This window comes from Hylobates moloch, unplaced genomic scaffold (genome assembly GCF_009828535.3).
Source record: "Hylobates moloch isolate HMO894 unplaced genomic scaffold, HMol_V3 SCAFFOLD_5, whole genome shotgun sequence".
Lineage (NCBI taxonomy): Eukaryota > Metazoa > Chordata > Mammalia > Primates > Hylobatidae > Hylobates > Hylobates moloch.
This window is the reverse complement of record NW_026652280.1, coordinates 64,163,012-64,188,406: the sequence shown is the minus strand read 5'-3', so window position 1 is coordinate 64,188,406 and position 25,395 is coordinate 64,163,012. Positions and strand designations below refer to the sequence as shown.

Sequence of the window (25,395 nt, the reverse complement as noted above, 5' to 3'; positions counted from 1 at the left end):
CACAGTATTCCTTTAGAATGAGATCTCTAAGAAAATGGAAACCAAGCTAACAAATATCTGAAGTCCAAATTTATGATAAAAAGAAAATTCTAAAACTTCATGCCTGTAATCCCAGTTCTTTGGGAGGCCAAGACAGGAGGACCACTTGAGGCCAGAAGTTCAAGACCAGCCTGGGCAACATAGTGAGACCCTGTTTCTATTTTTTTAAAAGAATTGTTTTAATTAGCTGAGCGCAGAGATACATGCCTGTAGTTAGTTAGTCCTGGCTACTGGGGAGGCTGAGGGGATTGGATCACTTGAGCCGGGAGTTCAAGGCTGCAGTGAGCTGTGATTGTGCCACTGCACTCCAGTCTGGGTGTCAGAGTGAGACCCTGCTTCTAAAAAACAAAAGTTTGAAACTGAAGAGTTCTTACGAAAAAAAAATTCTTATCCCAGTCATCTTTTAAGCATGCAGGATCTTAAAATTTCTAAATAGACTATATTTTGTGATTTTAAGTATGTTTATGATATAGTAATTTTATGACATAGAGCATATATCATACTTTTATGATATAAATGCAGTATATTAGAAATTTTAAGATTTGTCTGGCATAAAAGACTAACAAATTTTTCATAAGAATGAACTATCATCAGTGTTATAATTTTCTATTTATCATAAATTTGTAACTTAAAATTCCACATCAGCATTATAGAAATATTCATTTTAATGTGTTCAAGCTGTTTCATTTCCTCTTTCTAACTAGGGCCCTCATTTGAGCAGATATAGAGTTGCAAACTTATTTATTGCATAAGCACTTCCTTCTCAGTGGATTTGTTTCTGTCACGTTCTTTATGGGGATATGTATTTGAGCTTTAATCTGCCTCTCATTAATTTCCAGTTTTATGCCCCATTTAACTGGACTTTTTTTTTCTCGATTGGGGTGTAGATTATATTATAGTTTCTGTACACTTTCCCATTGTTTCAAAATACTGTCCTGAAAGATGTATTTTTTGTGTGTTACAACCTTAGGGAAGTAGATTCCTTAGTAGTAGTAGTGATTTTCAAAGTGTGGCTCCAAAGCCCATTTTTATTACTAGAACCATAAGGAAGCTTATTAAAGCCATCGATTCCTAGGCCATATTCCAAATCTCTGGAATAAAAATCTCTGGGGTGGAGCCTGGGAATTGACATTTTTAACAAGTACCTCAGGTATTTCTTCAGCTCACTATAGGTTGAAAGTTGCTTTCCTAGAATGAGGATTTTTGCATTAAATGTCTTTTCTATACTTTTTATGACTTATTAATGTCTAACTTGGATATTTATTATAAGATTGTATAATTACATTGCTAAACTATTCATTGGATTCAAGGCCTGCTTTGAAGTGAATAAAAATTATAAAAGAGCAATAAATCCATTTCCCATAACTAATCCATTAGTTTTAATTCCACTTGTTTGGGGGAAAGCCAGCTCTCATTGTGAACCTTACCACTGGCAAGCGTTGAAGGGATCTATTTTAATAGGAAGTGAATAGGAATCAATAAGAAAATAAAACCAAATCAGACTATTTTTGGAAAAACAAAAGGACTTTTTTGAGAACAGTGGGAGAAACTATTACTAAAATGTATTTGACTGACAGATATATTTTGAATGGTTTAAAAATGGTATTAAGTTCCCAATAATGCCTGGTCCTATGCTAAATTCTTTATAGGGCACCTCAGGTAGAGTTCCTGCCATGTGGAATCTTAAATGTGATGTCAATGGTAGTGTTAAGAATTAACTATAACTAATACATGGATCTATGTCATTTATGACAGAATGTAAGAAACCGATGAAGCTAAGTATTGCCTCAGATGCAAGAGAACAGTGCTGAGAAAGGAGCTAGGAAATACAGTACTGTACCTTCTTCTGAATGTTTGGGAAGGGCTCATGGAGCAATGGAGTTTCCAGAAGTCATTTAATGGAGAGACAGGGAGATTTGGAGTCTTGGGAGAGTATTGGAAGCATAAGGGGTGGACTGTGAAGTCAGAATCCTAGAGTAAGGGCAAGTCGGTGGCCACTGGGTGAGGCATGGGTGAAAGGCCTCCAGGGTGGAAGCCTGGGGGACTGGGAGGAATTTTTCAGTAAACCTTTCAAAATACAAGCAGGACATAGGCTCTAGTGTACCTCTTGGGTAGAGGGAACAAATATAAACAGCACCACAGAGAAGAGATACCCAGACTTTGGTAAGTTACTGCATTTAAAGGCCAGAAGAACAGAGTGAATACAAGTTAAAGTAATGATCACATAGTAAATGTGGAAAAAAAGAAAAGGGTATTTTCCATATTTATATTGATAAACCGTATACAATTAGAGAGAGTATTAATGAGATGTGGAGCTTAGTTAAGGCTTCATAATGTTTCAAGGATATGTGTTGACAATCAGAGAGTAGATACTTGTGAGCTGACTCCTGGTTGACGCCTTTCAGTGCTGGAGACGCCTTGAGTAGAGGCCATAGGATTAAGATTGCAAAGCATAAAGAGGATCTGGCTAAGTCTCAGGCTAAGGAGGTGCAGGTGCAAAATTTGGCAATATGCAGAAAATACATTCAAGTACCTATTTCATCAAAAATTTCCCTGAGCAAGAAAATAATTTTCAACAGCCCACAGAGCAGCCTACTTACTAGAACACTGTTCACTGCAACAAACCTTTCCCATAAAATAAATATATGTTGAATAGTCCCTTGACATTTATTATAATTGGATATGACCTGTAATAACAGAGCAGAAAGGACAAAGAAAATGGGAATTATGATTGTAGTGTTGGTCTGTGAGCTATCCAGAAATTCGCAGCAATAAATCCAGCCACTCCCAGACTTATCTGATTGAAGATTATTCGTGTCATTCGTTTTTTCCGTCTTCCAAGTGCTTACCTTTGATTCTGAAAAGGGTAGGAAGTTTGATCAGTTTCCATACTAGTTAAAAGTACCAATAAAGGATTTGATTGGGGAGAAGATTAGAAGTTAGATGAGGTTTCAGACTTACCTGTAGATTTCATATGACTGAGGTTTCCCAGTTTTCCGTTAATGGTCAAAAGTTGCCTGGGTGTTAATGCTTGGAGTTAAGGCAGTTCTGGCCATCAATTAGAGTCATAAGAATTTCTCAAGGTTTTACTCTAATTTTTTTCCATCCTTGCAGGTGGTGCTTGGCACTTTTCATTTAATGTGAAATTTTATCCACCAGACCCTTCCCAGCTATCTGAAGATATCACCAGGTATTTGAAAGTTGGCTATGCAAAAGACAAGCGTATTGGGAGAGTTGTACTTCTCTTAAATGCTCTGGAAAGGAGTGTGCTTACATCTGGTAGCCTTACAAGCATCCACGCTCAAATGGCAAACAAAAGGCAAATGAACGAGAGCAAACATCTGATGAGAAGATTTGCCAAATCCTATTTTTTTCACTGTTGAATCTTTGGTGCCAGGCTGATATTCCCTCTGCTTGACCTGGTGGGAAAACATGCAGAACTGAGATACTGTCATCCACCTACCATAGTCAAATTGGATGGGATTCAGCCTTGTATGATATAGCAGCTCTTAGTTTTTCTGCTTTAATACTTAGAGTAAAAATGTCCTTCAATACTTGTGCTTTTTATATAACCAACACATACACACACACATAAATTTAAGTGTTTACTTTCTATGTCCTGTATATACAAAGAAAATGATTAATTTGTTTTCTAGAAAGAAGATATTAAGAAATCAAAACATGAAAATATTTCAGTTTGGTAACAGCTTTGAGTGTGAAAGGGGATCTCATTATAAAGCTGTACTGGATGTCTTCGTCTGGGCTGCTATAAGAAAATACTATAAAGTGGGTGGTTGATTGATAAACAATAGAAACTTATTTCTCACCATTCTGGAGACTAGAAGTTTGAGATCAGGGTGCCCGCAGGTCAGGTCCTGGTGAGGATCTGCTTCCGGGTTGCAGGATGCTGACTTCTTACTGTGTCCTCATGTGGTGAAAGGGTAAGGGGGTCTCTGTCTCTCCAGACTTTTTTATAAGGGCACTAATCCCATTCATGAGGGCTCCACTCTAATCACTTCCCAGAGCCCCCTACCTTGTGATCCCGTCACCTTGAGGGTAGGATTCGAACATATGGATTTGGAGGGGAGGAGACACAGACACTCAGTTCATCGTTCTGGTGTGCTCTGACCTTCTAGGCTTCTCTCTATTCACCTTAGAACCCCTACTCTCTTGCTCAGCTCGGTAGTAAGTTTATGACCAGTCAAAGCAATTTTGTGCAGTGTATGCAGAATTTTCTGTGTAAGCTTTGCACTCTTTTTGGAGGGCTTTACAGAAAAGGGAAATTACTCAAAACAACTTCAATCACTTGCTACAGTTAAAAATAATTTCACCAGACATATTAAGAGAAGGGTAAAAATTAGTTCCAGAGGATTTTTTATATTTGCAATAAATCAGAGAAAAGTTATAATTTCTTATTTAAAGATACTTTTTAGTTGCTATTGAAAAACTGTTTTATTTTGGCTAATTTGTGGTTATAGAGCCCATATATACCTGGATTTGAAAATGTAGTGCATGGTGGGCCGGGCGCAGTTGCTCACACCTGTAATCCCAGCACTTTGGGAGGCCTAGGCAGGCGGATCATGAGATCAGGAGATTGAGACCATCCTGGCTAACATGGTGAAACCCCGTCTCCACTAAAAACACAAAAAATTAGCCGGGCATCGTGGCGGGTGCCTGAAGTCCCAGCTACTCGGGAGGCTGAGGCAGGAGAATGGCGTGAACCTGGAAGGCGGAGCTTGCAGTGAGACGAGATCACGCCACTGCGCTCCAGCCCAGGCAACAGAGTGAGACTCTGTCTCAAAAAAAAAAAAAAAAAAAAAAAGAAAAGAAAATATAGTGCATGGTTTCTTTCCGTTGACTCATGTAATATTTGTAGAGCCGAGCCTGTTAAATGTTTAAGGATTTTTCTGTCATAATTACATGGGTTTATGTCACTAGCCTAATATCATATTTAGAGGGGACCTTTAAACTTTATCATAGTCCTCTGCTTCCATAGATGAACAGTTCATTTCTTACATACAAGGTACCAGATGTGCTTTGTTCTATCCATATGCTAGGCTGTGCTTGGGATTATTAAAACTCATCAATGTTAACACTTACCTTGAGGTCTTTGGCAGTTAGTAATTTATCTGTAAGTCTTAAAAGCAAAATAACTGAGAAGACAAATCAACATATTTTTATGTAGGTCGTATTTTTATGATATGGCAAAATTATATGGAAAATGTTAATTTCTCCTGTTTAAAACTGTTTATTTATGGTGACAAGATTCTCGAATTTTAAGGTAGGAATTCTTTGTATCTTAGATAGATTTTAAGAAGCTATCTAAATTTTAAAAATGAGAACTGAAAACAGGAGAAATTGTGTTATTATAAAGAGACTACCTCATTAAGAATGCAGGAAATTGAGAGTGAAGTTTATAATGACATAGCTATTGAGTTACCTGAAATCTGTTTTGCTCGTATAGTAAGACCTGTCACCTTAATATCAAAATACTTCCATAAGGCTAATTGGGGCCTAATAATCACACAGTCATGTCGCTTAACAGTGGGGATATATTCTGAGAAATGCATCTTTAGATGATTTTGTTGTTGTGTGAACATCTTAAGAGTGGACTTGCACAAAGCTAAATGGTAGAGCCTACTAGTCATCTAGGCTCTATGATAAAGCCCATTGCTCCTAGGCTAGAAACCTGTAGAGCATGTGACTGTACTGAATACCGTGGGAAATTATAACACAATGGTAAGTATTTGTGTATCTAAACATAGAAGACGTACAATAAAAAATACAATATAAAAGATTTTTCTTAATGGTACACCTGTATAGGCCACTTACCATGAAGGGAGCGTGCAGGACTGGAAGTTGCTCTGAGTGAGTCAGTGAGTGAGTGATGAGTGAATGGGAAGGCCCAGGACATTACTGTACACTACTGTGGGCTTTATAAACACTGTATACTTAGGCCACATTAAATTTATTTTTAAAAATTTCTTTCTTCAATAATAAATTAACCTTAGCTTACTGTAATTTTTTTACTTTTTAAACTTTTTGACTCTTGTAACAGTTAGCTTGAAACACGCATCATACAGCTGCACAAAATTTTTTTCTTTCTTTATATCCTTATTCTGTGTGGTTTTTTATATTTTTAAAATTTATAATTTGTTTTTACTTTTAAAACTCTTTTGTTGAAAACTTAAGACATAAACACATATATTATTAGCCTAGGCCTACACAGGGTCAAGATCATCAGTATCACTGTCACCACCTACACATCCTGTCCCACCGGAAGGTCTTCAGGGACAGTAACACACATGAAGCTGTCATCTCCTAAGATAACAGTGTCTTCTTCTGATACCTCCTGAAGCACCTGCCAGAGGCTGTTTTACAGTTAACTTTTTATTTTTACAAATAGAAGGAGTACACTCTAAAATAATGATAAAAATTATAGCATAGTGAATACATAAACTAGTAATGTAGTCACTTGTTATCCTTATCAAGTATTAAGTTCTGCACATGATTGTATGTGCTAGTCTTTTATACAAGTAGGTTTGTTTGCACCAGCACCACCACAAGGCGTGAGTAATGTGTTAGGCTATGACATTAAGATAGCTATGACGTCACTAAGCAATAGGAATTTTTTAGCTCCATTATAATCTCATGGGACCACCATCTTATATGTGGTCCGTCATTGACTGCAACATCGTTTTGTGGCACATAACTGTATTTAAGAACATTTTTACATTATAATTCCCCCACCCAAGGATTTCAGGAACTGTGTTGGGGACTGTTCATTTGACTTTAAAAGTTATTTTAAAAGATGTTAGAAGAATATGTCTTTAAGTTTCTTTTAGACTGTGCTTTATTAATAAAACCCTATTATGAACATCAACTTGCTTCTAAATGCCTTTAAATACTGTCTTTTGTAACCAAGTATTTTTCTCTTCTATCTAGAACAAATATGTATGAAGTAAATATCAAAATATATAGACACTAGAAAATTTATCCTAGAGAGGTTGTTCTACAGGGAGAAATTATTTACCCACGATTTTTACCAAGCGACCTCCTTTTCCTGTATCCTCATGCTGCCTTCGTTGTGTTGTGCTTTTGGTTGCTGGAAGGTACTACCTCTGCTTGCAGTTGCGGGATGACATCGTGTCCGGAAGGCTGCCCTGCTCCTTCGTTACCTTGGCCTTGCTGGGCTCCTACACTGTCCAGTCGGAGCTCGGAGACTATGACCCAGACGAATGTGGGAGCGATTACATTAGCGAGTTCCGCTTTGCACCAAACCATACGAAAGAACTGGAAGACAAAGTGATCGAGCTGCACAAGAGCCACAGGTTAGAGGCAGAAGTGTGTTCATTTAAGTTGTGCCTTGATGGGAGAGTGTCCCGCACACAACCCACCTCTTCCCAGTACTGATTTCAGTCCATTAACGGCAAGACTTGAGCATAGTGTGGGTCCATGCATGGTAAAATTCTGAGATGGGCAAGCTCTCACTCAGAGCATCCAGGTGTTCATTTGTAGTGCTTTCTTGCAAAGCCCTTTTTCTTGTTATTCTTTTCTCATGTATCTGCTGGTGCCTCCATAGGACTTCTTATGAGATAGCATGGAGCTAAGTAGGAAATGTTGCAGCCTACCAGGGAAGGGAAAAGCATCATTGTAACATATTTTTCTTCTCATCAGAGGAATGACGCCAGCAGAAGCAGAGATGCATTTCTTGGAAAATGCCAAAAAATTATCCATGTATGGGGTAGATTTACATCATGCTAAGGTATGCATTTTTTTAAACCCTAAACTTTCTATTTAATGTTATGTAACTTGATATTGTTATTACTGTAAGCTGGTGATTTTTACTTCAGTTAATGTAAGTGAAACCTTTGAGAATTCAAATCTCTGTCTTTTAAGCCCTACTCAACGATACAACAAATGTAGCTTTCTGATACTTACTGAGGGGTTTGCTCTTTGCGTCTCAAACTTGCATTACTCCTGGGCACAGCCTTCTGAAAGCCCGTGATAGGCAAAGCCTCTGATTGCCTTTTGATGCAGTTAGAAACCTACCTTGACATAACAGACTTTTAGTTCACTCTGCCTCCCCATCACAGTCGTATTTCCCACTCTGTGCTGTCACATAACCTTCGCTCCCATCAGACTCTGTTTCTACGCTTTCCCTATGTCCGTCTCTGGACTATCCTCCTCTTTCCTATCTGTCCAAACTTAGCCGATTGTCCAAGACTCAAGCGTCACATTCATTAAGTGCCAGACACTGTCTGTGGCCCTACCTGGTTACATACCAGGCAGTCAGTAAATTCATATTGAATTTAAGAAGTCTACCTCTGAAGTTTAGGCACTCTGACAAATAATCAGAACTCTGAAATAAGGTTGTTGTTTTAAAGTTCACCTAGGCTAAGGTTTGCTTTGTTGACTGGTGATCGATGAAATGTTAAAGGTGTATCTTGGGAAATGGAGTCTTGGGAAGAAAGAATTTGGGTTGAGACTGTAGGAGGGTTACAGTCGTGAGGATACACAGAGCAGCTTTGACTCTGTGTCATGCTTTTTCTGGAATCTTCATAGTTTTCAGTAGTGGTAGAATGAAGATAGGACTACTAGTCTCTTTAAACAGCCCAGAATAAAAGTCCTGTGGAAATACAAGGAAGCTTTTATATGAAAACTTTTATTAGCAAAACATATAAAATGTGTTAGGATCCTAGGTTTGGATTCTGATGCATTAGCAGTGTTAAAAAGGTCAATGTTAAACGTCAGAGGTTGTTTCTTCTGATTGGGTCCAACAGGATGACATTGTTCCTGTTTAGGGATGTGTGTTTGACTTTGATGGACAGAGTTAGTCACCGATTTCATGGTCTGAGACTCACAGAACGTGCGGTTACAGGTTTCCAGGCCAACGAGTGTCTTAAACAATCGGGTTTAGGGGCTGGAAATGAAGAGAATTTCAGCTGGCTCTGTTAAAGCAAACACTTCAGCACCCCTGCCGACCCATTGCAGGGAGCTCTGTGATCTGTAGGTTCTGTTGATACCGGAAGTTGGGCTGCACTTTGGTTAGCTTCTGGAGACCAGACTAATCCACAGGGATTTGGGGAGGAGAATAGTGGCCCTTGAATCTGTGCAGGTTTGATTGGTTTTGCCGCGGATCACTCTGCATGTCACACAGGATGAGCTCTCCAAGGCCTGGGCGCTAGCAAAATCTCTGCGACTTGGCAGAGGTTCACACCAGGGATGTGCTGTTATGTTGAATGCCAAGCTCTTTGACATTTGTGTATAATTACAACAGCAGGTGTAGCTCTGTTTACTTGCCAGTTCATTATTACACTTTTTCACTTATTTTGCACTCAGATAACAAAGATGTTTTCTACTGTATATTAGGTACAAGGTAGAGTGAGAATTTCAAAATGAAAATAAGAACAGACATTAAGATGATTTTAAATTTCTCTTAGTGTTTCCCCCTAAGAGGCTAAAAGATAAGGAGACAAGAAGGAAATGAAGGGAGCCTGAGAATTTGAGTGAATCTGAAGCTATTTTTGAGTTACATCACACACATTGATTCTCTTACTGGCCAGAAATAAATAAATAAACAAAAGATTAGGGTGTGCATTTCAGGAAGTGCACCTCAGGATGTATCAGTGTTTCTATCAGTAAATATAAAATCACTTAACATTGCTATAGCTACAGAATTAAAATAGATGGCTGCCTTTTCATTTAATAATGTGATTTGAAATTATGCCAATTGAAAGAGAATTAAGGAAGTGCAAATGTAGCATTATAGGAATTTTTCTGAATATTAAGTATAACAGATAATTCAGTTATAGACTCCATTTTCCCATGCAGCCACACTCCATCGTTTGAAGAAGGAAATTTACTGAAACAAATTGGAGCTAATTTCCGGTTATGAGCAAAATGCCTCGCTTCTGTTGACGGTGTGAAAGACCCTGAGCTTTACAATCCATTTAAAAATTCTGAGCTAGAATCCTGTATAAAGAATAAATACCCATATTACACAAAGGTCCTATGTTTGGAAAACCTATTCTAAATGCTTTGTTTTTTCTTTGTACATCTGCCTCTGCTTGTTTGTCACTTAATGTGCATCTCGATAGGCTTTGTCAGAGTCATTTATTTTATGTAAGATTCTGAAATGTAGATATAAGTCCATATATGATATCCTACAGAGCAGGATGGAAAAGTTCGAACGCTGATGTTGAATTAAAGAAATCATATGCCCCTTTATTTTCATGATGACTGAGACTATTTGGGTACACTCCAGTGCTCCTTGCTAAAGGGAGTGCACATGTATTTATTGATAGTGAAATCCACATGTCCTTAAGAAATACTGTTGTCATAACTTCTAAAACCAAAGATTCCTCAGGCCCAGCAAGGTGGCTCACACCTGTAATCCTAGCACTCTGAGACGGGCGGATTGCTTGAGCCCAGGAGTTCGAGACCTGATAGAATAAATGTAGCAGAACCCGATCTCTACCAAAAAAAAAAAAAAAATGTCGAGTGTGGTGGCATGTGCCTGTGGTTCCAGCTACTCAGGAGGCTGAGGGAGGAGGGTTGCTTGAGCCCCTAGAGGTGGAGGGTGCAGTGAGCCAAGATGGCACCACTGCGCTCCATCCTGGGCGGAGACCCTGCCTCAAAAAACAAAAAGAAAAAAAAAGATTTCTCAAACTAACCTCAATACTGTGGGCTGTGGCAGAGAATTTGAGATGAAAAGTATCATTTTTGTTGCCATGCAATTAATGAAATGGAGACTTGCATCCAATTTAAAACTGCACTCGTTTGTGCCGTTTTCATTTTTCATTCACCTTTATTTCAACAAACGTGTAATGGCTTCATGCATGCAAGGTGGATAGTGCGCTGGCCGTGAGATTACAAAGATAAACAGAGCTCCTGCTCTCAACCAGCTTTTGTCTCCAGGAGAAGGAAGACAAGTGGTAGTTTATTTCAGTGCCATTTGCTAAGGGTGTACTAGAGATAACAGTTTGATTTGGGGACACAGAGAGGTGTGTTTTGGAGGAGACAAGAAGAGGACGCATCAGAGCCTTCTTCATCTTCCTCATGAAGGGAGCTACTGTTTTCTTAAAATTCAAAGAATTAACAGGTGATTAAAATTTTTATTAAAAGTTTTATTGTTATCTAATAATCGAAAAGGTTTCGAATGTCCTTTCCCTTAGTAGGTTGAAGGTACACTTCCTAAAGTCCTGTTCTGTAGTTACCAAAAAGAAAATGAGTCGAAGAGCAGTGATTCTGGCAGTTCTTCCTCGTTCCTGCACTCTGCCGATGGCGTAAGGTGGTCATCTCTGAGTGGTGGCGCAGACAGATTGGCTGGTTCTAAAGGATCAGTAATGCCAGCTGCGTGTCAGCATCAGGTTATAGCTCTTTAAATCACTCTTTCAAATTAAAGTCCTAGATAAATGGTGGGCAGTTTCCAGTCTTTGAATTCTCCTCAAATTTTATTATATTGTAATATCCTGCCATCAAATATTTCCACTCCTGCAGAGTAATTCAGTATGTCATGGAGTGATACGTTTCCAAAGTAAAATATTTCATTTTAAACCAGTTATGCTTTGTTGGCAAACTTCCATTTCCCAGAGATGGACCAGTATATGTATTTCTGATTCTGGAAATTTCCATCTCCTACCTTGCATTGACAGCAGACCTGGGCATAGCTTCCAATGGGTGGTCAGCTCATGACCCTTTCTGTCCCCTGCTTCCAACAATCAGTGGGACCAGGGGTAGACTCTGACCTCACATACAGTCCTGCCTGTGTCCTGTCTTTTTCCTTCATTCATGGCCACCACAAATGTTCATTTTACCCTGACTTAAATGGAATACAGCATGGGGAAAGACTGTATGTGGTACATCTTCTAAGCTTGATACAACATCTCTGATGACCTCTGGACATGACACATCCCTAGGAAATTACCTAAACATGAAATGTGCAAGTAGCAAAAGGAAATTGCAGTTCTAGGATGATCTCACGTTTGTTTCTTAAAAAAAAACTATACACATATTTAAAAAGTGTTTATCTTTATATATGTGAGCCATATTGCTAAGTGTGATTACCACTGGGCGGTGTGTTTGTGTGGAGGGAAGGGCGGTTGTTGGGGAAAATACATTCTTACATTTTTTTATTCATTCATACTTTAAAAAAACCTATTTCATATTTAAATTTGACAATAATGGTATATAAAAAATATCGGGGCTCTTTTTAAAGGAACAACAACCAAAACCCTCATAGGAAAAGACAGGGTCCATCTTGTTAGCATACGTGTTGGTTAAGAGTGCTGCCCCTGGAACCAGGCTGTGTTCAACTGGAACTCTGTACCTATTTTCTCATCTGTAAAATGGGAATAATAATAGCAACCATCTCAATTACAGTGAATATTAAAAGAGTTCATATATGTAAAGCAGAGCAGTGCCTGGCAATTGACAAGTGAGAACTGTGGCTACTATTATTACCGTTATTAACATGTCTTCATGAGCTGGGCCCTCTTGGTGTGCAGTATTTACTTTGTAAGTCTGAGACACCTGGGAGAGCAGATTTTATTCTAACAAACCTCTCCATAGTGATAAACATCTTCACCAAAAGGCTAATGTTTAATGGTAATGTTTTAAAAATGGCTGCATCATTTTCCATAAGTAAACCAGCCATTTATAGTTTCTGTTAATGGAAATAAGTTAGATACTGATCTGTTGTTTCTTGCTTTTATTTTCCAGGACTCAGAAGGGGTAGAAATTATGTTAGGAGTTTGTGCAAGTGGTCTGTTGATATATCGTGACCGGCTGCGAATAAACAGATTTGCCTGGCCCAAGGTTCTAAAGATTTCATACAAACGGAACAACTTTTACATTAAGATCCGGCCGGGAGAGGTAAGTATACCCACATTTGCCTGTGCGTTGGGAGGAAAGATCCCTGATAGCAAGCAAGCATTTAAATTATCTGCTTATGAGTTCTGAGCATTGTGGGACACAGTGAATTACATCTAAGTGCCTGAGAGAGTTTATTGTAGGTTTGCCCAACAAACAGTAATAAATATTCTCTTCTTTATTATATTGTTCCAATATTTCCTACTGCATACGTTAATTGAAGGGTTTTTAAAAACATATGTTAATATAAAATCCAGTCTCTGCCGGGTGCAGTGGCTCACGTCTGTAATCCCAACACTTTGCGAGCCCGAGGTGGGTGGATCACAAGGTCAGGAGATCGAGACCATCCTGGCTAACACGGTGAAACGCCGTCTCTACTAAATATACAAAAAATTAGCCGAGCGTAGTGGCGGGCGCCTATATTCCCAACTAATCGGGAGGCTGAGGCAAGAGAATGGCGTGAACCCAGGGGGCGGAGCTTGCAGTGAGCCGAAATTGTGCCACTGCACTCCAGCCTGGGCAACAGAGTGAGACTCCGTCTCAAAAAAAAAAAAGAAATTCCAGTCTCATTAATAATTTTGTGTATATTTCAAGCAGTAATGGATAAATCTCTTCCTCCACATGCTGTTGTTATTTCTCCATGCTCTTTCTATTTGTCCTGCAAATCTGGTTGTACTTTAAAGTGAACAGTTTAGAGGTCATGTACTTCAAGGTACAAGGAATATTAGAACAAAGGACAATTAGTGTGAATTATGTCAATGTTCTATAGCTCAATATATGTTTGTTTGTTTTAAGTCAGAGAAGCTAATGAGAGAATCAGAATTTTTAACTAGTCCTTACTCCTTGGACAACAGCCTCCATGATCAACTTAAGTTTATATCTTCCTTAGTGGTTTGTACATAATAGTAACACATATCTACTCTTATTTACTTAAGAGATAGTTAATAAATACCTCGAATTTCTAATTGGTATGGTTAGTATAACAGAGGCAGTCAAAGCTCAAAGATTTTAGCATATTTATATCTCTGAACATTTTCTGATGTAATACAGAATTATCTCTTATCTTCAAAATCTACCTCTCCACTGGAGTTTCTTGGTTGAAAATGCAATTTAAAAATCAGAATATCGGCTGGGCATGGTGGCTCATGCCTGTAATCTCAGCACTTTGGGAGGCCAAGGGTGGGAGAATCACCTGGGCCCAAGGATTTAAGGCTGCAGTGAGCTTGATCACACCACTGTACCCCAGCCTGGGTGACAGAGCAAAGACCCTGTCTCAAAAACAACAACAAAAAATTGAAACATAAAACATGTAATGATGTTTAATACGAGCATAACATCATACCTGTCTATGATGACTGAAATAATCTGTAAGCTTTTCATGTAAATAACTAAAATTATAGTGTTTTAAAAATATTTCATAAAGATTATATGTTAAATTTATAGCCAATAGTCATTTGACTTCATTGAACATTTGTTAAGTGAGCACCTATTTATTTTCAGACATTAGAAATCAAAAGACAAATATGACCTTGTTCCTTGTTAAGGGATTTTCTATTTAGCAGAAAAACAGGCTCATATACTTCGATTGTAACAGCATGATGCAAATGAGATGATATTCTGTAGACATGGAGTGAGCATAGTATTGTGAGAGGCCAGAGGGGAGAGCTAGAGAAATGAATCAGTAGACACTAGTGAGTCATGGGAGGTTTTAAATCAGGATGTGACACAACCAGGTGAATATTTTGGAATGATACATTTCTTAACAAAATTCAGTGACTTAGAAACATGATGTGATAAGACCTAAACTAGGGCAGAGGCTGTGGGAATAGACTGGAGGGAACAAATTCGAGAGAGAGGTTTCAGAGGCAGAAGCAGCAGGTCTTAGAGACAAGATGGAGGAAGGAATTGAAAGAGGGAAGAGTCCAGGATAATCAAAGGTTTTCAGTTTGCATGATTGAAGCCAATGGAGATGACATTCAGCAGGAGGGAAAAGGGGGAAAATTTCAGAAAAACAATTGAAATCCCTTTGGAACAGATTTTCAGGGAGTGATTCTTGCATAGGAAGGAGTTGAACAGAGTTATCAACTGTATATATTTTATTCAAGGCCTTAGACATGGAATAAATTACTCAAAGAGCAAGGCAAGTTAGAGAAAGAAAAGGCCCTAAAACTAGAATTCTGGATAATACCACTATTTGAGAAAGGGCCAAGGAGCTGAAGAAATGACAGCCAGAGAAATAAAAGAAGAAACATAGGTTGATGGATGACCAGGAGATAAGTTTCAGAGGAAAGTGGTTAGCTAGCAGTACCGTATGTTACAGAAAGGGCACACAGGATGTGGACTAACAAAAGTGTGTTGAACTTGACAGTCAGGCCCGATGATGACATTTCACAGCTCAGAAAGGCGGGAGGAGCACCTGCCAGGTGTGTTGAGGTCAGGAGTAAGTAGCAGAGGCAGCAGGTCGTGGCTTCTGCTTCCTAAACATTAGCAGTGAGGAGCGAGATGGGGTTGTGGTGCTGGCAGAAGCAGGCTCAGAGAGAGCTGGTTTTTCACTCCTCTTCTCTCTGCTTTTATGATCCTATTTACAGCCTGAGAAGAGTGAGTGAGAAGAAATTATTGGAGACACGCAGACTCTGAAGAAGTTGAAAGAAATTGATATAAAACACAGAGAAATAGATATTAACAAACTATTAATACCTATTCAGGTAGTCTAGGAGCCTGCATCATCCTTACCTACGGAGGTTGGCAGAGACTCTTCCCAGTTTCTTGCAGCAGAGTGCAAGCTGACTCTTCCATATAACCCCTGGCATTGGCATATGTGCATATTAGTTGCAGGATGAATAAATGGATGATGGTTTAGTCACAAGCCACACTATGTCTGTCTTGACTGGGTCCCTTGGACAGTAGTGATTTTTACAAACACCGCTGCATACGAACATCCAGAGTGAATAAGAAGTTGGGAAAGGCAATTGAGGTTGAAGCATTTGTGATGTATTTCCCACTTCCCCTAATCATCCTCAGCAAACAAGAAATAGAGGTCAAGCGTGATTGTATCTCACATGCCATGCATATGACCCCTCACCTCGGTTCTTTGCCATATAAATTATTTTTGCTATTGATTATAGCAGTAGTACCCGTTGTTTGCTCTTTGGGGAAGGCTTTACTGTTTAAGATGATTGCCCTCTGGTGGTCTGATGTGTACCTTCTTCAGAATGTGAAAATCTGTGCGTCTGCAGTAATAAAGTATATTATGCAGGAAATAAGATGAGTATTTCACCTCGAAAAATCAAATGGCTGATAAAGCATCATCTGAAGTGTACATGCTGAAAAATAGGAAAATATGTTCCCCCAATCTCTGATCTTACGTATGATATAGAGAGATGTTAGCATTTAACACGATAATCCATAGTGGAACACACAAATAAAATCAGCAATCTCTGACACCAAGTTATCAACTACCTAAGAAATACACATATTTCCTGACAAGATATTAGGAGAAAAATCTCATTTCTAAGAATGCTGTCGACTATATTTGTAAACATTTTGTTCATTTCTGTACCTTGCAGTTGAAGTAAAGTTTAAAAGTGATATCAGGGCAAACTGGTTTCTGAAAGAAGTCAAAAAAAACCCTTTTTGTGTTTGGTTTTCAGTTGTATCATAAGATACACACTTATTCAGAAGACATTTTACTGTATGCATAATGTGGCTATACCTACGGCATTTTAAAGACACATTTTTGAAATTAACAAATGAATGTGTATAGCATGAATTATGCATATAGCAATTGATCTAGTAAGTAAATTTTTAAAATTCTGGTGTCATTATGATTCTGTAATTTATTTACAGGGCTTCTGTTATTTATAATTTTAAACTTTACTCTTCAATGTATTTTTTTTTTATTTAGTTTGAACAATTTGAAAGCACCATTGGGTTTAAGCTGCCAAACCATCGAGCTGCCAAGCGTTTATGGAAAGTATGTGTTGAGCATCATACATTTTTCAGGTAGGAAGAGATTATTTTGTTTTTTCCCTAAGGAATAATTATAATCACTTATACTGAAAAAGACTGTCAATAAGAAAAATACGGAATTTTATTCTTTCTATCCCTAAGTTCATTGTCACCATATTTCTTGATAAGAAATCCTAAGAGAACTAGAAAAAGACTAAATTTGAAGGATTTTCCCTAATTTGTCATGTACTTACATGTCCCAAACCCCCCTTCTTTAGTATCTTTAGTGTCTTTACATTATTTTTAGGGTGTCCGCTTCAAATATCCAATCCATTCCTTACTATTTCAATTCCTTACTATTTCAGTGATTTCTCAATACCCTGAATCCCTTTACCTACCTATGCATGGTATGAGACCCATCAAATTAGGCACCCAACACCAAATTGTCACTCTTCTTCTTCACTAATATCAAACTATTTAGTAGCTGTTTGGGCTTATAGAACCATAGACTGTCCACTTTGCATGGAATGTTAAAAGTTCGTCTAGTTCAGTACAACCCACATTTGCATATATCCTGTCTACCACATCCCTAGTTGATATATACTATATGCATTCTTTTATGAAATCAGATTTATTTAACTGCAAGTTGTGTGTTAAACGTTTAGCACACAAAACACATGACCTCTCAGAGTAAAAAGTTTAAAAAGCACTGTCAATATTGGACTTAATAGTCTTGCTGCTGTTTTTCTTTATTCTCTTTAGACTACTGTTACCAGAAGCACCTCCCAAGAAATTCTTAACCTTGGGTTCCAAGTTTCGTTATAGTGGCAGGACACAAGCGCAAACAAGAAGAGCCAGTGCGTTGATAGATCGCCCAGCACCTTACTTTGAACGCTCATCCAGCAAACGTTATACCATGTCTCGCAGCTTGGATGGAGGTAGGCATCACTTACTGGCCCTTGATAACCTAGTACCTACCCCAAAAAGAATATGAAACTGTCATGAGCTTTCAGGAAGTATAGATATTCCTGGATATTGTATGTTGAAAAGCAGTTGTTGCTTATTGACTGAATGGCACATTTTTAAGTCTCCCCCAGCGAAATGAAAGTCCCTTTGTCAGTCTAACATCTGCAGGTTTATGTAAAATTATATTAAAGAATGGCACTTAGGGAATGAAGAAAATAGCTTTCATAAGCTGACACCCTGAATTTGGAGAAAGATGCTTTCATTCTAAATATAGTAGTCACATACTCTGTGATTTGATTTCTCTTGCCAACAGGTCTTAAAGGATTGGTAGGTTTAAGACTATTTGTTTTATAAATCTGTAAGTTAAATTTATTTCCGTTTCTAAAAAATCTTTATGAATAAAGTGTGACCTTTATCAGTCAGTTGATAATAGCTGGTAGAAAAAGGATGACATGCAAATAACAGAGCAAAGGGCTGTAAGTTAAATTCTCCTAGTTGTGCTAATTACTACCCCAGATGGACTGGGAGAACAGCGCTATGTAGGGGTTCTGTACTGCCAAGTCAAATTAGTCAAATGGAGAGATGATCACTCAAACAGCCTTTTTAGGGGATAACACAACAGTGAATTTTTAGTAGGGTTTTGTTTTATCAAACAGTTTCTTGATTGCTCTCTGGAATGATATGGAAGTACTCTTTCTGCTGCAAGGCATGCCCGCTGTAACAATACTCTGGAACTGAATCATGTCTGGGTCTGTGTCTTCTAATTTGGAGCACCTGGAGATTTGTTGTTTTTAATAGAAGATCTTATCCTGTGCAAATAAAAAGAATTAGGAGTTTCTGGTATGCAGGTATGGTTTAAATAATAAGGAAAAACATAAATAAAAATAAGCAAAAGTTACAAGTGCCTGGGACCGTCTCCTTCCCTACCTTTTTTGCCACTGTTCCCCTGAGAGTCTCAGCTCTGCCTTCCCCATTTCACTAGCTGGGTGATTGATGGGGAGAGCTGCTCCCTGAATCTCCCAACTAAAAACAACTGTCTTTTTCTAGTGGAATACTTTATGAACAGTTTATAGAAGAAATCAAAATGGCATTATTAGTGCTATATTACGTGTGTTACTAGTGAGGTGGAAACTGTACTCTTGTGGCATGGGTAAATCCAGATTGAAGTCCAGGCTCTGCTGCCGTCTGTCTCTGTGGTGGTTGACAAATGATTTCAGCTCTCCAGGTCTGTTTTAGTCATCTGTATAATAGGAATAAGGCCACCTTTGACGGGGCTGTTGTGAAAAGCAAGATATATGTGAAAGTACTCTTTTTACATAGGTAATTATCTCAATAATCATATTGATAATTACTCTTTTTTCACATTTTTTAAAAAATTTCAGTAGCTTTTGGGATACAAGCAATCGGTTTTTGGCTACATGTCTGAATTGTATAGTAGTGAAATCTGAGATTTTAGTGCACCTGTCACCTGAGTAGTGCACACTGTACCCAATAGGTAGTTTTTTATCCCTCACCACCCCCCCGCCACTTGTCTGCCTTCTGAGTCTCCAGTGTCCGTTATATTACTCTATATGCCTTTGCATACCCATAGCTTAGCTCCCACTTATACATGAGAACGTATGGTATTTGTTTTTTCATTCCTCAGTTACTTCATGTAGAATAATGACCTTCAGCTCCATCCAAGTCACTTCAAAATACATGATTTCATTCATTTTTATGACTGAGTAGTATTCCATGATGTATATATACCTCATTTTATATTCATAATTGTTCTTACAGGCTTTTGTGAGCTAGCCTAGGAAGTTAATTACCATCATGTGTCTTCTAAGAGTTTCTGGAATACCGAACTTAGAGCCAGCCCTTTTGAATAAAATAGTTATCAGGACTGTTTCGAGCTGAATTAAGATATTGAAATATCCATGTTAACATTGAAGCTTTTCTTTCTGGTTTATCCTATTGACTCTTCTTTCTCCTTTAGAGTGTCTCTATTACCTGTTTCTATATGTTATCAGTATTTGAGGAACTTTGTAGAATCGCACTTTTTTTTTCCTGAATATCATCCACTTTGTTCAGTGATGGGCACCCCAGGGAACACATTTGTTGTGAATGTTGTTTTCCCTATGACCTTTAGTGTGATAATGACTGCTGAGAAGATGGAAGACAATTGTGAAATCAATGTACTAATGTCATGCTGTCTCTTTCTCCCTGCCCAAAAGTGATGTTAGTATGTGCTGTCTCTCACTCTTTGTGGTCCTGCCAGCTCTAGTATGTTTTCTGCTGCTGTTGAGCTGGGTGGCACAGCTGCATGTTGCAACATAAACTGCTTTTTTGCAAGGTTGCATCTTACAGAAAATGGCCTAACTGGTCCATTAGGAAGTTGTGTCTCATATGAGCTTTTTCAACAGTATAAAGAGATATAAAATGTCTTAGTGAAGATATTGTAGTGATATACTTTAGCCATCAAAAGCATTTCAGAGAGGATTTCATTTCAGAATCCTTTCTTTTATTTACGTTTTTAAATTCCTAAAATAATAATGTAGATATTTTGTCTGTGATTAGTTACTGTGTATTTGAAAAGCAACATTTATAAGTTTTAATAAATTTTATATCTAAAACCTAAAATAATGAGTACCAACTTTTAAAACTTAATTAAGCATCTTTTCACTAAGATGTTTTAGCTGGGATGAAAGACTATGTCTTATTCTCTTGAGTTTGCATGTTTTGCATTTGCATGAATTTCATTTAGCAACATTCATTGTGTTTTTCCAAAATATTAGAGATGAGTAAATGTATATGCATATTATGTTAGTCTGTTTAAAATGCAGTAGAAATGAAAACATTTCTATACTTTAGATGAATGGAATTGCCATCTGATTTTTATAATCTCTACCAAGATGGTTAATATTTGTTATTACCCATGGAGCTTTTATATTGTAAGAGTGATAGACTTTTCAACATTAATAATAATATGAAAACCAATTCAGTGCTTCTTGGTGAATGGCACTTCCAAAGAGCCAAGTGTATTAGAGCAATTGTGTACTGCAAAGACTGCTGTTAGGTGTGGAATTGGCCACTACGAGACTGGTGCCAGTGCCAGCCAATGACTCAGGGTGACAATATGCCCAGTGGCAGCCTTGTCTGATGACCCTCCACTCACCTCCACACTTACACACATCCTCAGCAGAGAGCCTGAGGATAGATGAAATTCCAAGACATGAGCATTTCAAGAATTTTAAAGCACTCGTATAGGAAATACAGGAAGGTCATGCTTACATGAAGGTCCCTGCAGCACTGATTTGTTTTTTCAAGACAGACCTGGTATTTTGTGATGGTATTTTTTTTTTTTTCAGTAAACATATAGTTGGTGGTGTTCATGTGTCTTCTGACCTAACTATTTTGGATTTTATTTCTTCAATTGTATTTGCTTTTAGCATCAGTGAATGAAAACCATGAAATATACATGAAGGATTCTATGTCTGCTGCAGAGGTTGGTACTGGCCAGTACGCCACAACAAAAGGCATCTCTCAGACGAACTTGATCACCACTGTGACTCCGGAGAAGAAGGCTGAGGAGGAGCGGGACGAGGAAGAGGACAAACGGAGGAAGGGGGAAGAAGTCACGCCCGTCTCGGCCATCCGGCACGAGGGAAAGGTATAGCTCCCAGACTGCCTGCTAGAGCTTGCTCTAGCTTTTAAGAATGACTAAATGATGCTGAGGCTGTAAACCAGGAATGTGCTCAGATTTAGGGTAAATCATATGTCAGCACTGGTCACATTCATATGTCAATTTTTAAATTATGATTGCTGTTTCAACATTTTTCCTCTGAAAGATTCATTCATAGCTCTTTGAAAATTTTTATTTTAATAACTTGTGTGCTATGTAAGACTTTCAATAGCTGTCCTGTATGTGTATCTTAAAAATACTTTTGGTGGCATATTACACTTTTCTGTTTGGGCTCACATTTCAGAACTGTCACTAAAGCTGTTTTCTTTGTTTCTGGCCCCATTCTCCTACCCAAGTACAGTGTATTTTTCTAGATATACAATTATCATATTGCCATTCTTCTGACTATAAGTACATGGAGTGACCACAGCCTGTATATTTATACTTAAGCCTAATCAGCAGAGTAGTGACTGGCCCTGTTTTGAAAAGGGATCTTAAGGCAGAAAGTTGCAACAGAAGATAAAAAGCAAATTTGGCAGCAGCTTCTTTCAGTGTTTAATTCATTAAACTTTGTAACATTGTTTCACCCCAAATTAAATATCTTTTTTAACATAATTTTTAAACACTATGTTTTTTTCTGGTGATCCAGCACTACAAAGCAACTTTTCAGAAAAATAATTTAAAAGTCAAAAAACACTTCAGGAGGCTTATACCTAATAATAATGGAAAAACAGAGTGGCTCCTGGCCTGTACAGAGCATAGAATAAGAGGAAATAGCAGAATGAAAATGCTAGTAATAACCCATGGGTTATCCTAAAATTTGAGTAAATTTGATTCACGAGTGCTCTTTTATACATGGGCTCTTCAAATAGAGATGGAGAATCACTACCCCGAATTCTATGGAAAGTATTCCTTTTGATGAGAATTTAGCAGTGAAATCTTAACATAGACAAATAACTTTTGTAGTTATGCTAAAATATTACAAATGACGCAGTCCATCATCTTTTATTTTTTGGCATAAGATTATTTATTTGGCAAACACAAAATTAAGCACAGAGTAGGAAATAATGGCAGGGATATTTCAATAACTTTTGCTGTTAAAATGTGCTTTGTTCTAAATTTTGTTTTTACACTCTTCCTGTCTGTTCAGTCAAGGAAGGCTTTAAAGGGGACAGAAAAGAATATAATCCACCCAAAAAACAAATATGTGGTTCTTCTTCTTAGTTATTCTAACATTTTGTAAAATCACCATGCCAACATAAGATTCCCATGGATGTATAAGTATGAAGAAGTGACACATCAATGTAAGTGATTTTTAGTTTTGCTCCCAAGATAAGGCCGGACATTTTCACTTTATTTGCTTTTAAAAGACCACTAGTTTGTTTATGTAAAACGTAGCACCTAGCTGTCCTCACTTGGTGCCGTTTGTGACTTGGGAAAATAAAGACAATGGACACTGCCAGCCTCACAGCCTGAGTCTCTGAGAAGCCAGCACTCAGCAGAATGTCTTCAGGAAGTCTGTAGCTGAAATCTGGTGCTCGTATAGGTGTGGGCTGTCTTGGTTTCCCCAGTGCAAAGCTGTCTTTTAGAAATGACTTTAATAATCAGCATGGAAGGTTAAACCTTAATTTTACCCTTCTCCATCTTCAAAAAGTAACATAGCGGGTACTTATTTTTCAACCAAAATGAAAGCGTATTACTGAAAATAGTTCTTGAAAGGCTGGTCCCCTAGGTTGCCTGGGAAGGAGGCACTTTTCCCAGGCTGGGATCCCCCGGGTCATGGGGCTGCCTCACCTCCATGCTGGAGGACAGTTGTCTTCATGCAGAAGTTAGCGTGTAGCAGCTGCATTATTCTTAGTTGAATGAGATTTGTGCAGATTCCTGTTTAAAGTGACATCTTTAATGTCAAATGCGAATGTGTAGGAAAAGACATACTTGTCTCATAGTAAAAAGAGACCCTTCAAATGCCGAAGAGCTATAATTTTATTTGTGCATTTTCTTTCCCTCATGCCTCATATATAACTTTATTTGTGCATTTTCCTTCTGTCGCTATATTTACCACTTCTCCCCAAATCAGGATTGCATAACCACACAAGGCAGGCTGGGTAATTTCCATGCTGTCAGGCCACTGGGCAAAACACATACATACACACACGCAGTGACACAGACATCAGCAGGAGTCTAATTACTTTCAGGCTTGGACTTCCTGGCCTGCAGCAGCTGCTGTACCTGCCCAGGTCCTGCTTGGGGCTTGCGTGCTTTCCTTCCTCCCCTTCTTGTCCAGCGGCACCTCCACCACCTGCAGAGGAAACTGGCCCTGGTCATGGAGACTTCCAGGACCCAGAGAGAAGGGGAACTACTTCAGCTGCCCCATAAAAGCTTGAGCTCACCAGGGGAGCACTTGTGGAAAACCCTGCTTTTATCATTATATTAAGGACTCAAACCGAAGATCTAAACATGCCCTTTATCTGCTAAGAAAAATCAGAAGGCTGGGAAATTATATCTTTCTATTATTATGCATCATAAAGTAAATACTGGCAAAGCATGTTACAAGAAAACACATTGTTTTTGCTAGTTAGCTTGTTGAAATCACTTGAGTTGAAGTTCCACTAATATCCTAAATAAAGGAGCCAAAATAGAGCTTTCAAGGGAACTTCAGTTCTTTTTGAGAAGTGAGATATTCAGAAATGCTAAGTGTCGAATCCCTGATTGTAACTACTTATCAGATAGGAGTGGGGCCAGAAACTTCTTAATTTGGAATGTAAACTCCTTGTTTTGGATATAATTGAATAACCAGGGAAAGGACTAACGCTAGAGATTGTTTTTTTTTTTTTAATCAAAATCTGGATTGGATTTCATCTTCATTTTTAATCTAGCTGAACTGTATAGTAACAGCTGTGCTACCTGGAAATCAGGAGAAGGTTATTGAAAGTCTTCATTTTAAGTTATCAGATTTACTTATGTTTGCTCCCCAAAGCCTGAAACTTTCTAGAGTTGTTAGTCTAAAATGAAATTTTTTGACCATGTGAAATGTGTAGACTTTGGGATTGCCCACAAATACCTTCTGTTCTGAGTTTTTAAAGAATTCCATCCGTATGTGATGGTCTCATGGGAGAAATGTAGCCGTTCGTGGCAACAGTGGCATGCAGCTTGAATACTTTAACATTCATGAGCAACCCTAGTGCTAAAATTTTTGTTTTAAAATTTTATATTGATACCCATAAGAAAATTAACTAATTGCAGTTTTCTTTTTGTCCTTTTGCACCTCTGTTTGCTGCTTTCTGTCTCTCTCTTGTCTCTTTCACATCAGTCACCTGGGCTTGGCACTGACTCATGTCCCTTGTCACCCCCATCCGCCCATTGTGCCCCCACATCTCCCACAGAGCTCCGTAGGAGGTGTAAGGAGAATGACGGCAAACTGCCAGGTTACGAGCTGTCCAGAGCTGAGCATGTGCCTGGAGAGCCCGCCTTGGCCTCTGATGGCCCAGGGAGGCCTTACCTAGGGGATCAAGATGTGGCTTTTAGCTACAGACAGCAAACGGGCAAAGGGACCACCCTGTTCTCCTTCTCCTTGCAGCTCCCCGAGTCATTCCCCTCCCTCCTAGACGATGATGGATACCTCTCTTTCCCCAACCTTTCTGAAACCAACCTCCTGCCCCAGAGCTTGCAGCATTACCTCCCGATCCACTCACCGTCCCTCGTACCCTGTTTCCTCTTCATCTTTTTCTTTCTGCTGTCTGCCTCCTTCTCAGTGCCATACGCTCTCACTCTCTCCTTCCCTCTGGCTCTGTGCCTCTGCTACCTGGAGCCCAAGGCGGCCTCCTTGAGCGCCTCCCTAGACAATGACCCGAGTGACAGTTCAGAGGAAGAGGTGTGTACCTCGGCATAGAACACGCTTCCCCTTC

General features: G+C 38.6%; 1 protein-coding gene across 28 annotated transcripts in view; it reads left to right on the top strand.

The window, feature by feature from the left end:
• The window catches only part of EPB41L3 (erythrocyte membrane protein band 4.1 like 3), a 241,134-nt gene that overhangs the window by 191,732 nt on the left and 24,007 nt on the right, over positions 1 to 25,395 (top strand). For 12 of the 28 annotated variants that reach the window (XM_058438602.1, XM_032152747.2, XM_032152741.2 and 9 more), the window contains 8 exons: positions 3,154 to 3,229; positions 7,152 to 7,370; positions 7,717 to 7,804; positions 12,763 to 12,915; positions 16,817 to 16,914; positions 17,623 to 17,798; positions 21,258 to 21,478; positions 24,801 to 25,361. In XM_058438602.1, the coding sequence (XP_058294585.1) occupies positions 3,154 to 3,229; positions 7,152 to 7,370; positions 7,717 to 7,804; positions 12,763 to 12,915; positions 16,817 to 16,914; positions 17,623 to 17,798; positions 21,258 to 21,478; positions 24,801 to 25,361 (1,592 nt within the window). The remainder of the gene's footprint in view (positions 1 to 3,153; positions 3,230 to 7,151; positions 7,371 to 7,716; positions 7,805 to 12,762; positions 12,916 to 16,816; positions 16,915 to 17,622; positions 17,799 to 21,257; positions 21,479 to 24,800; positions 25,362 to 25,395) is intronic. The other 16 variants (XM_058438621.1, XM_058438619.1, XM_058438605.1 and 13 more) reach the window with 3 other exon arrangements.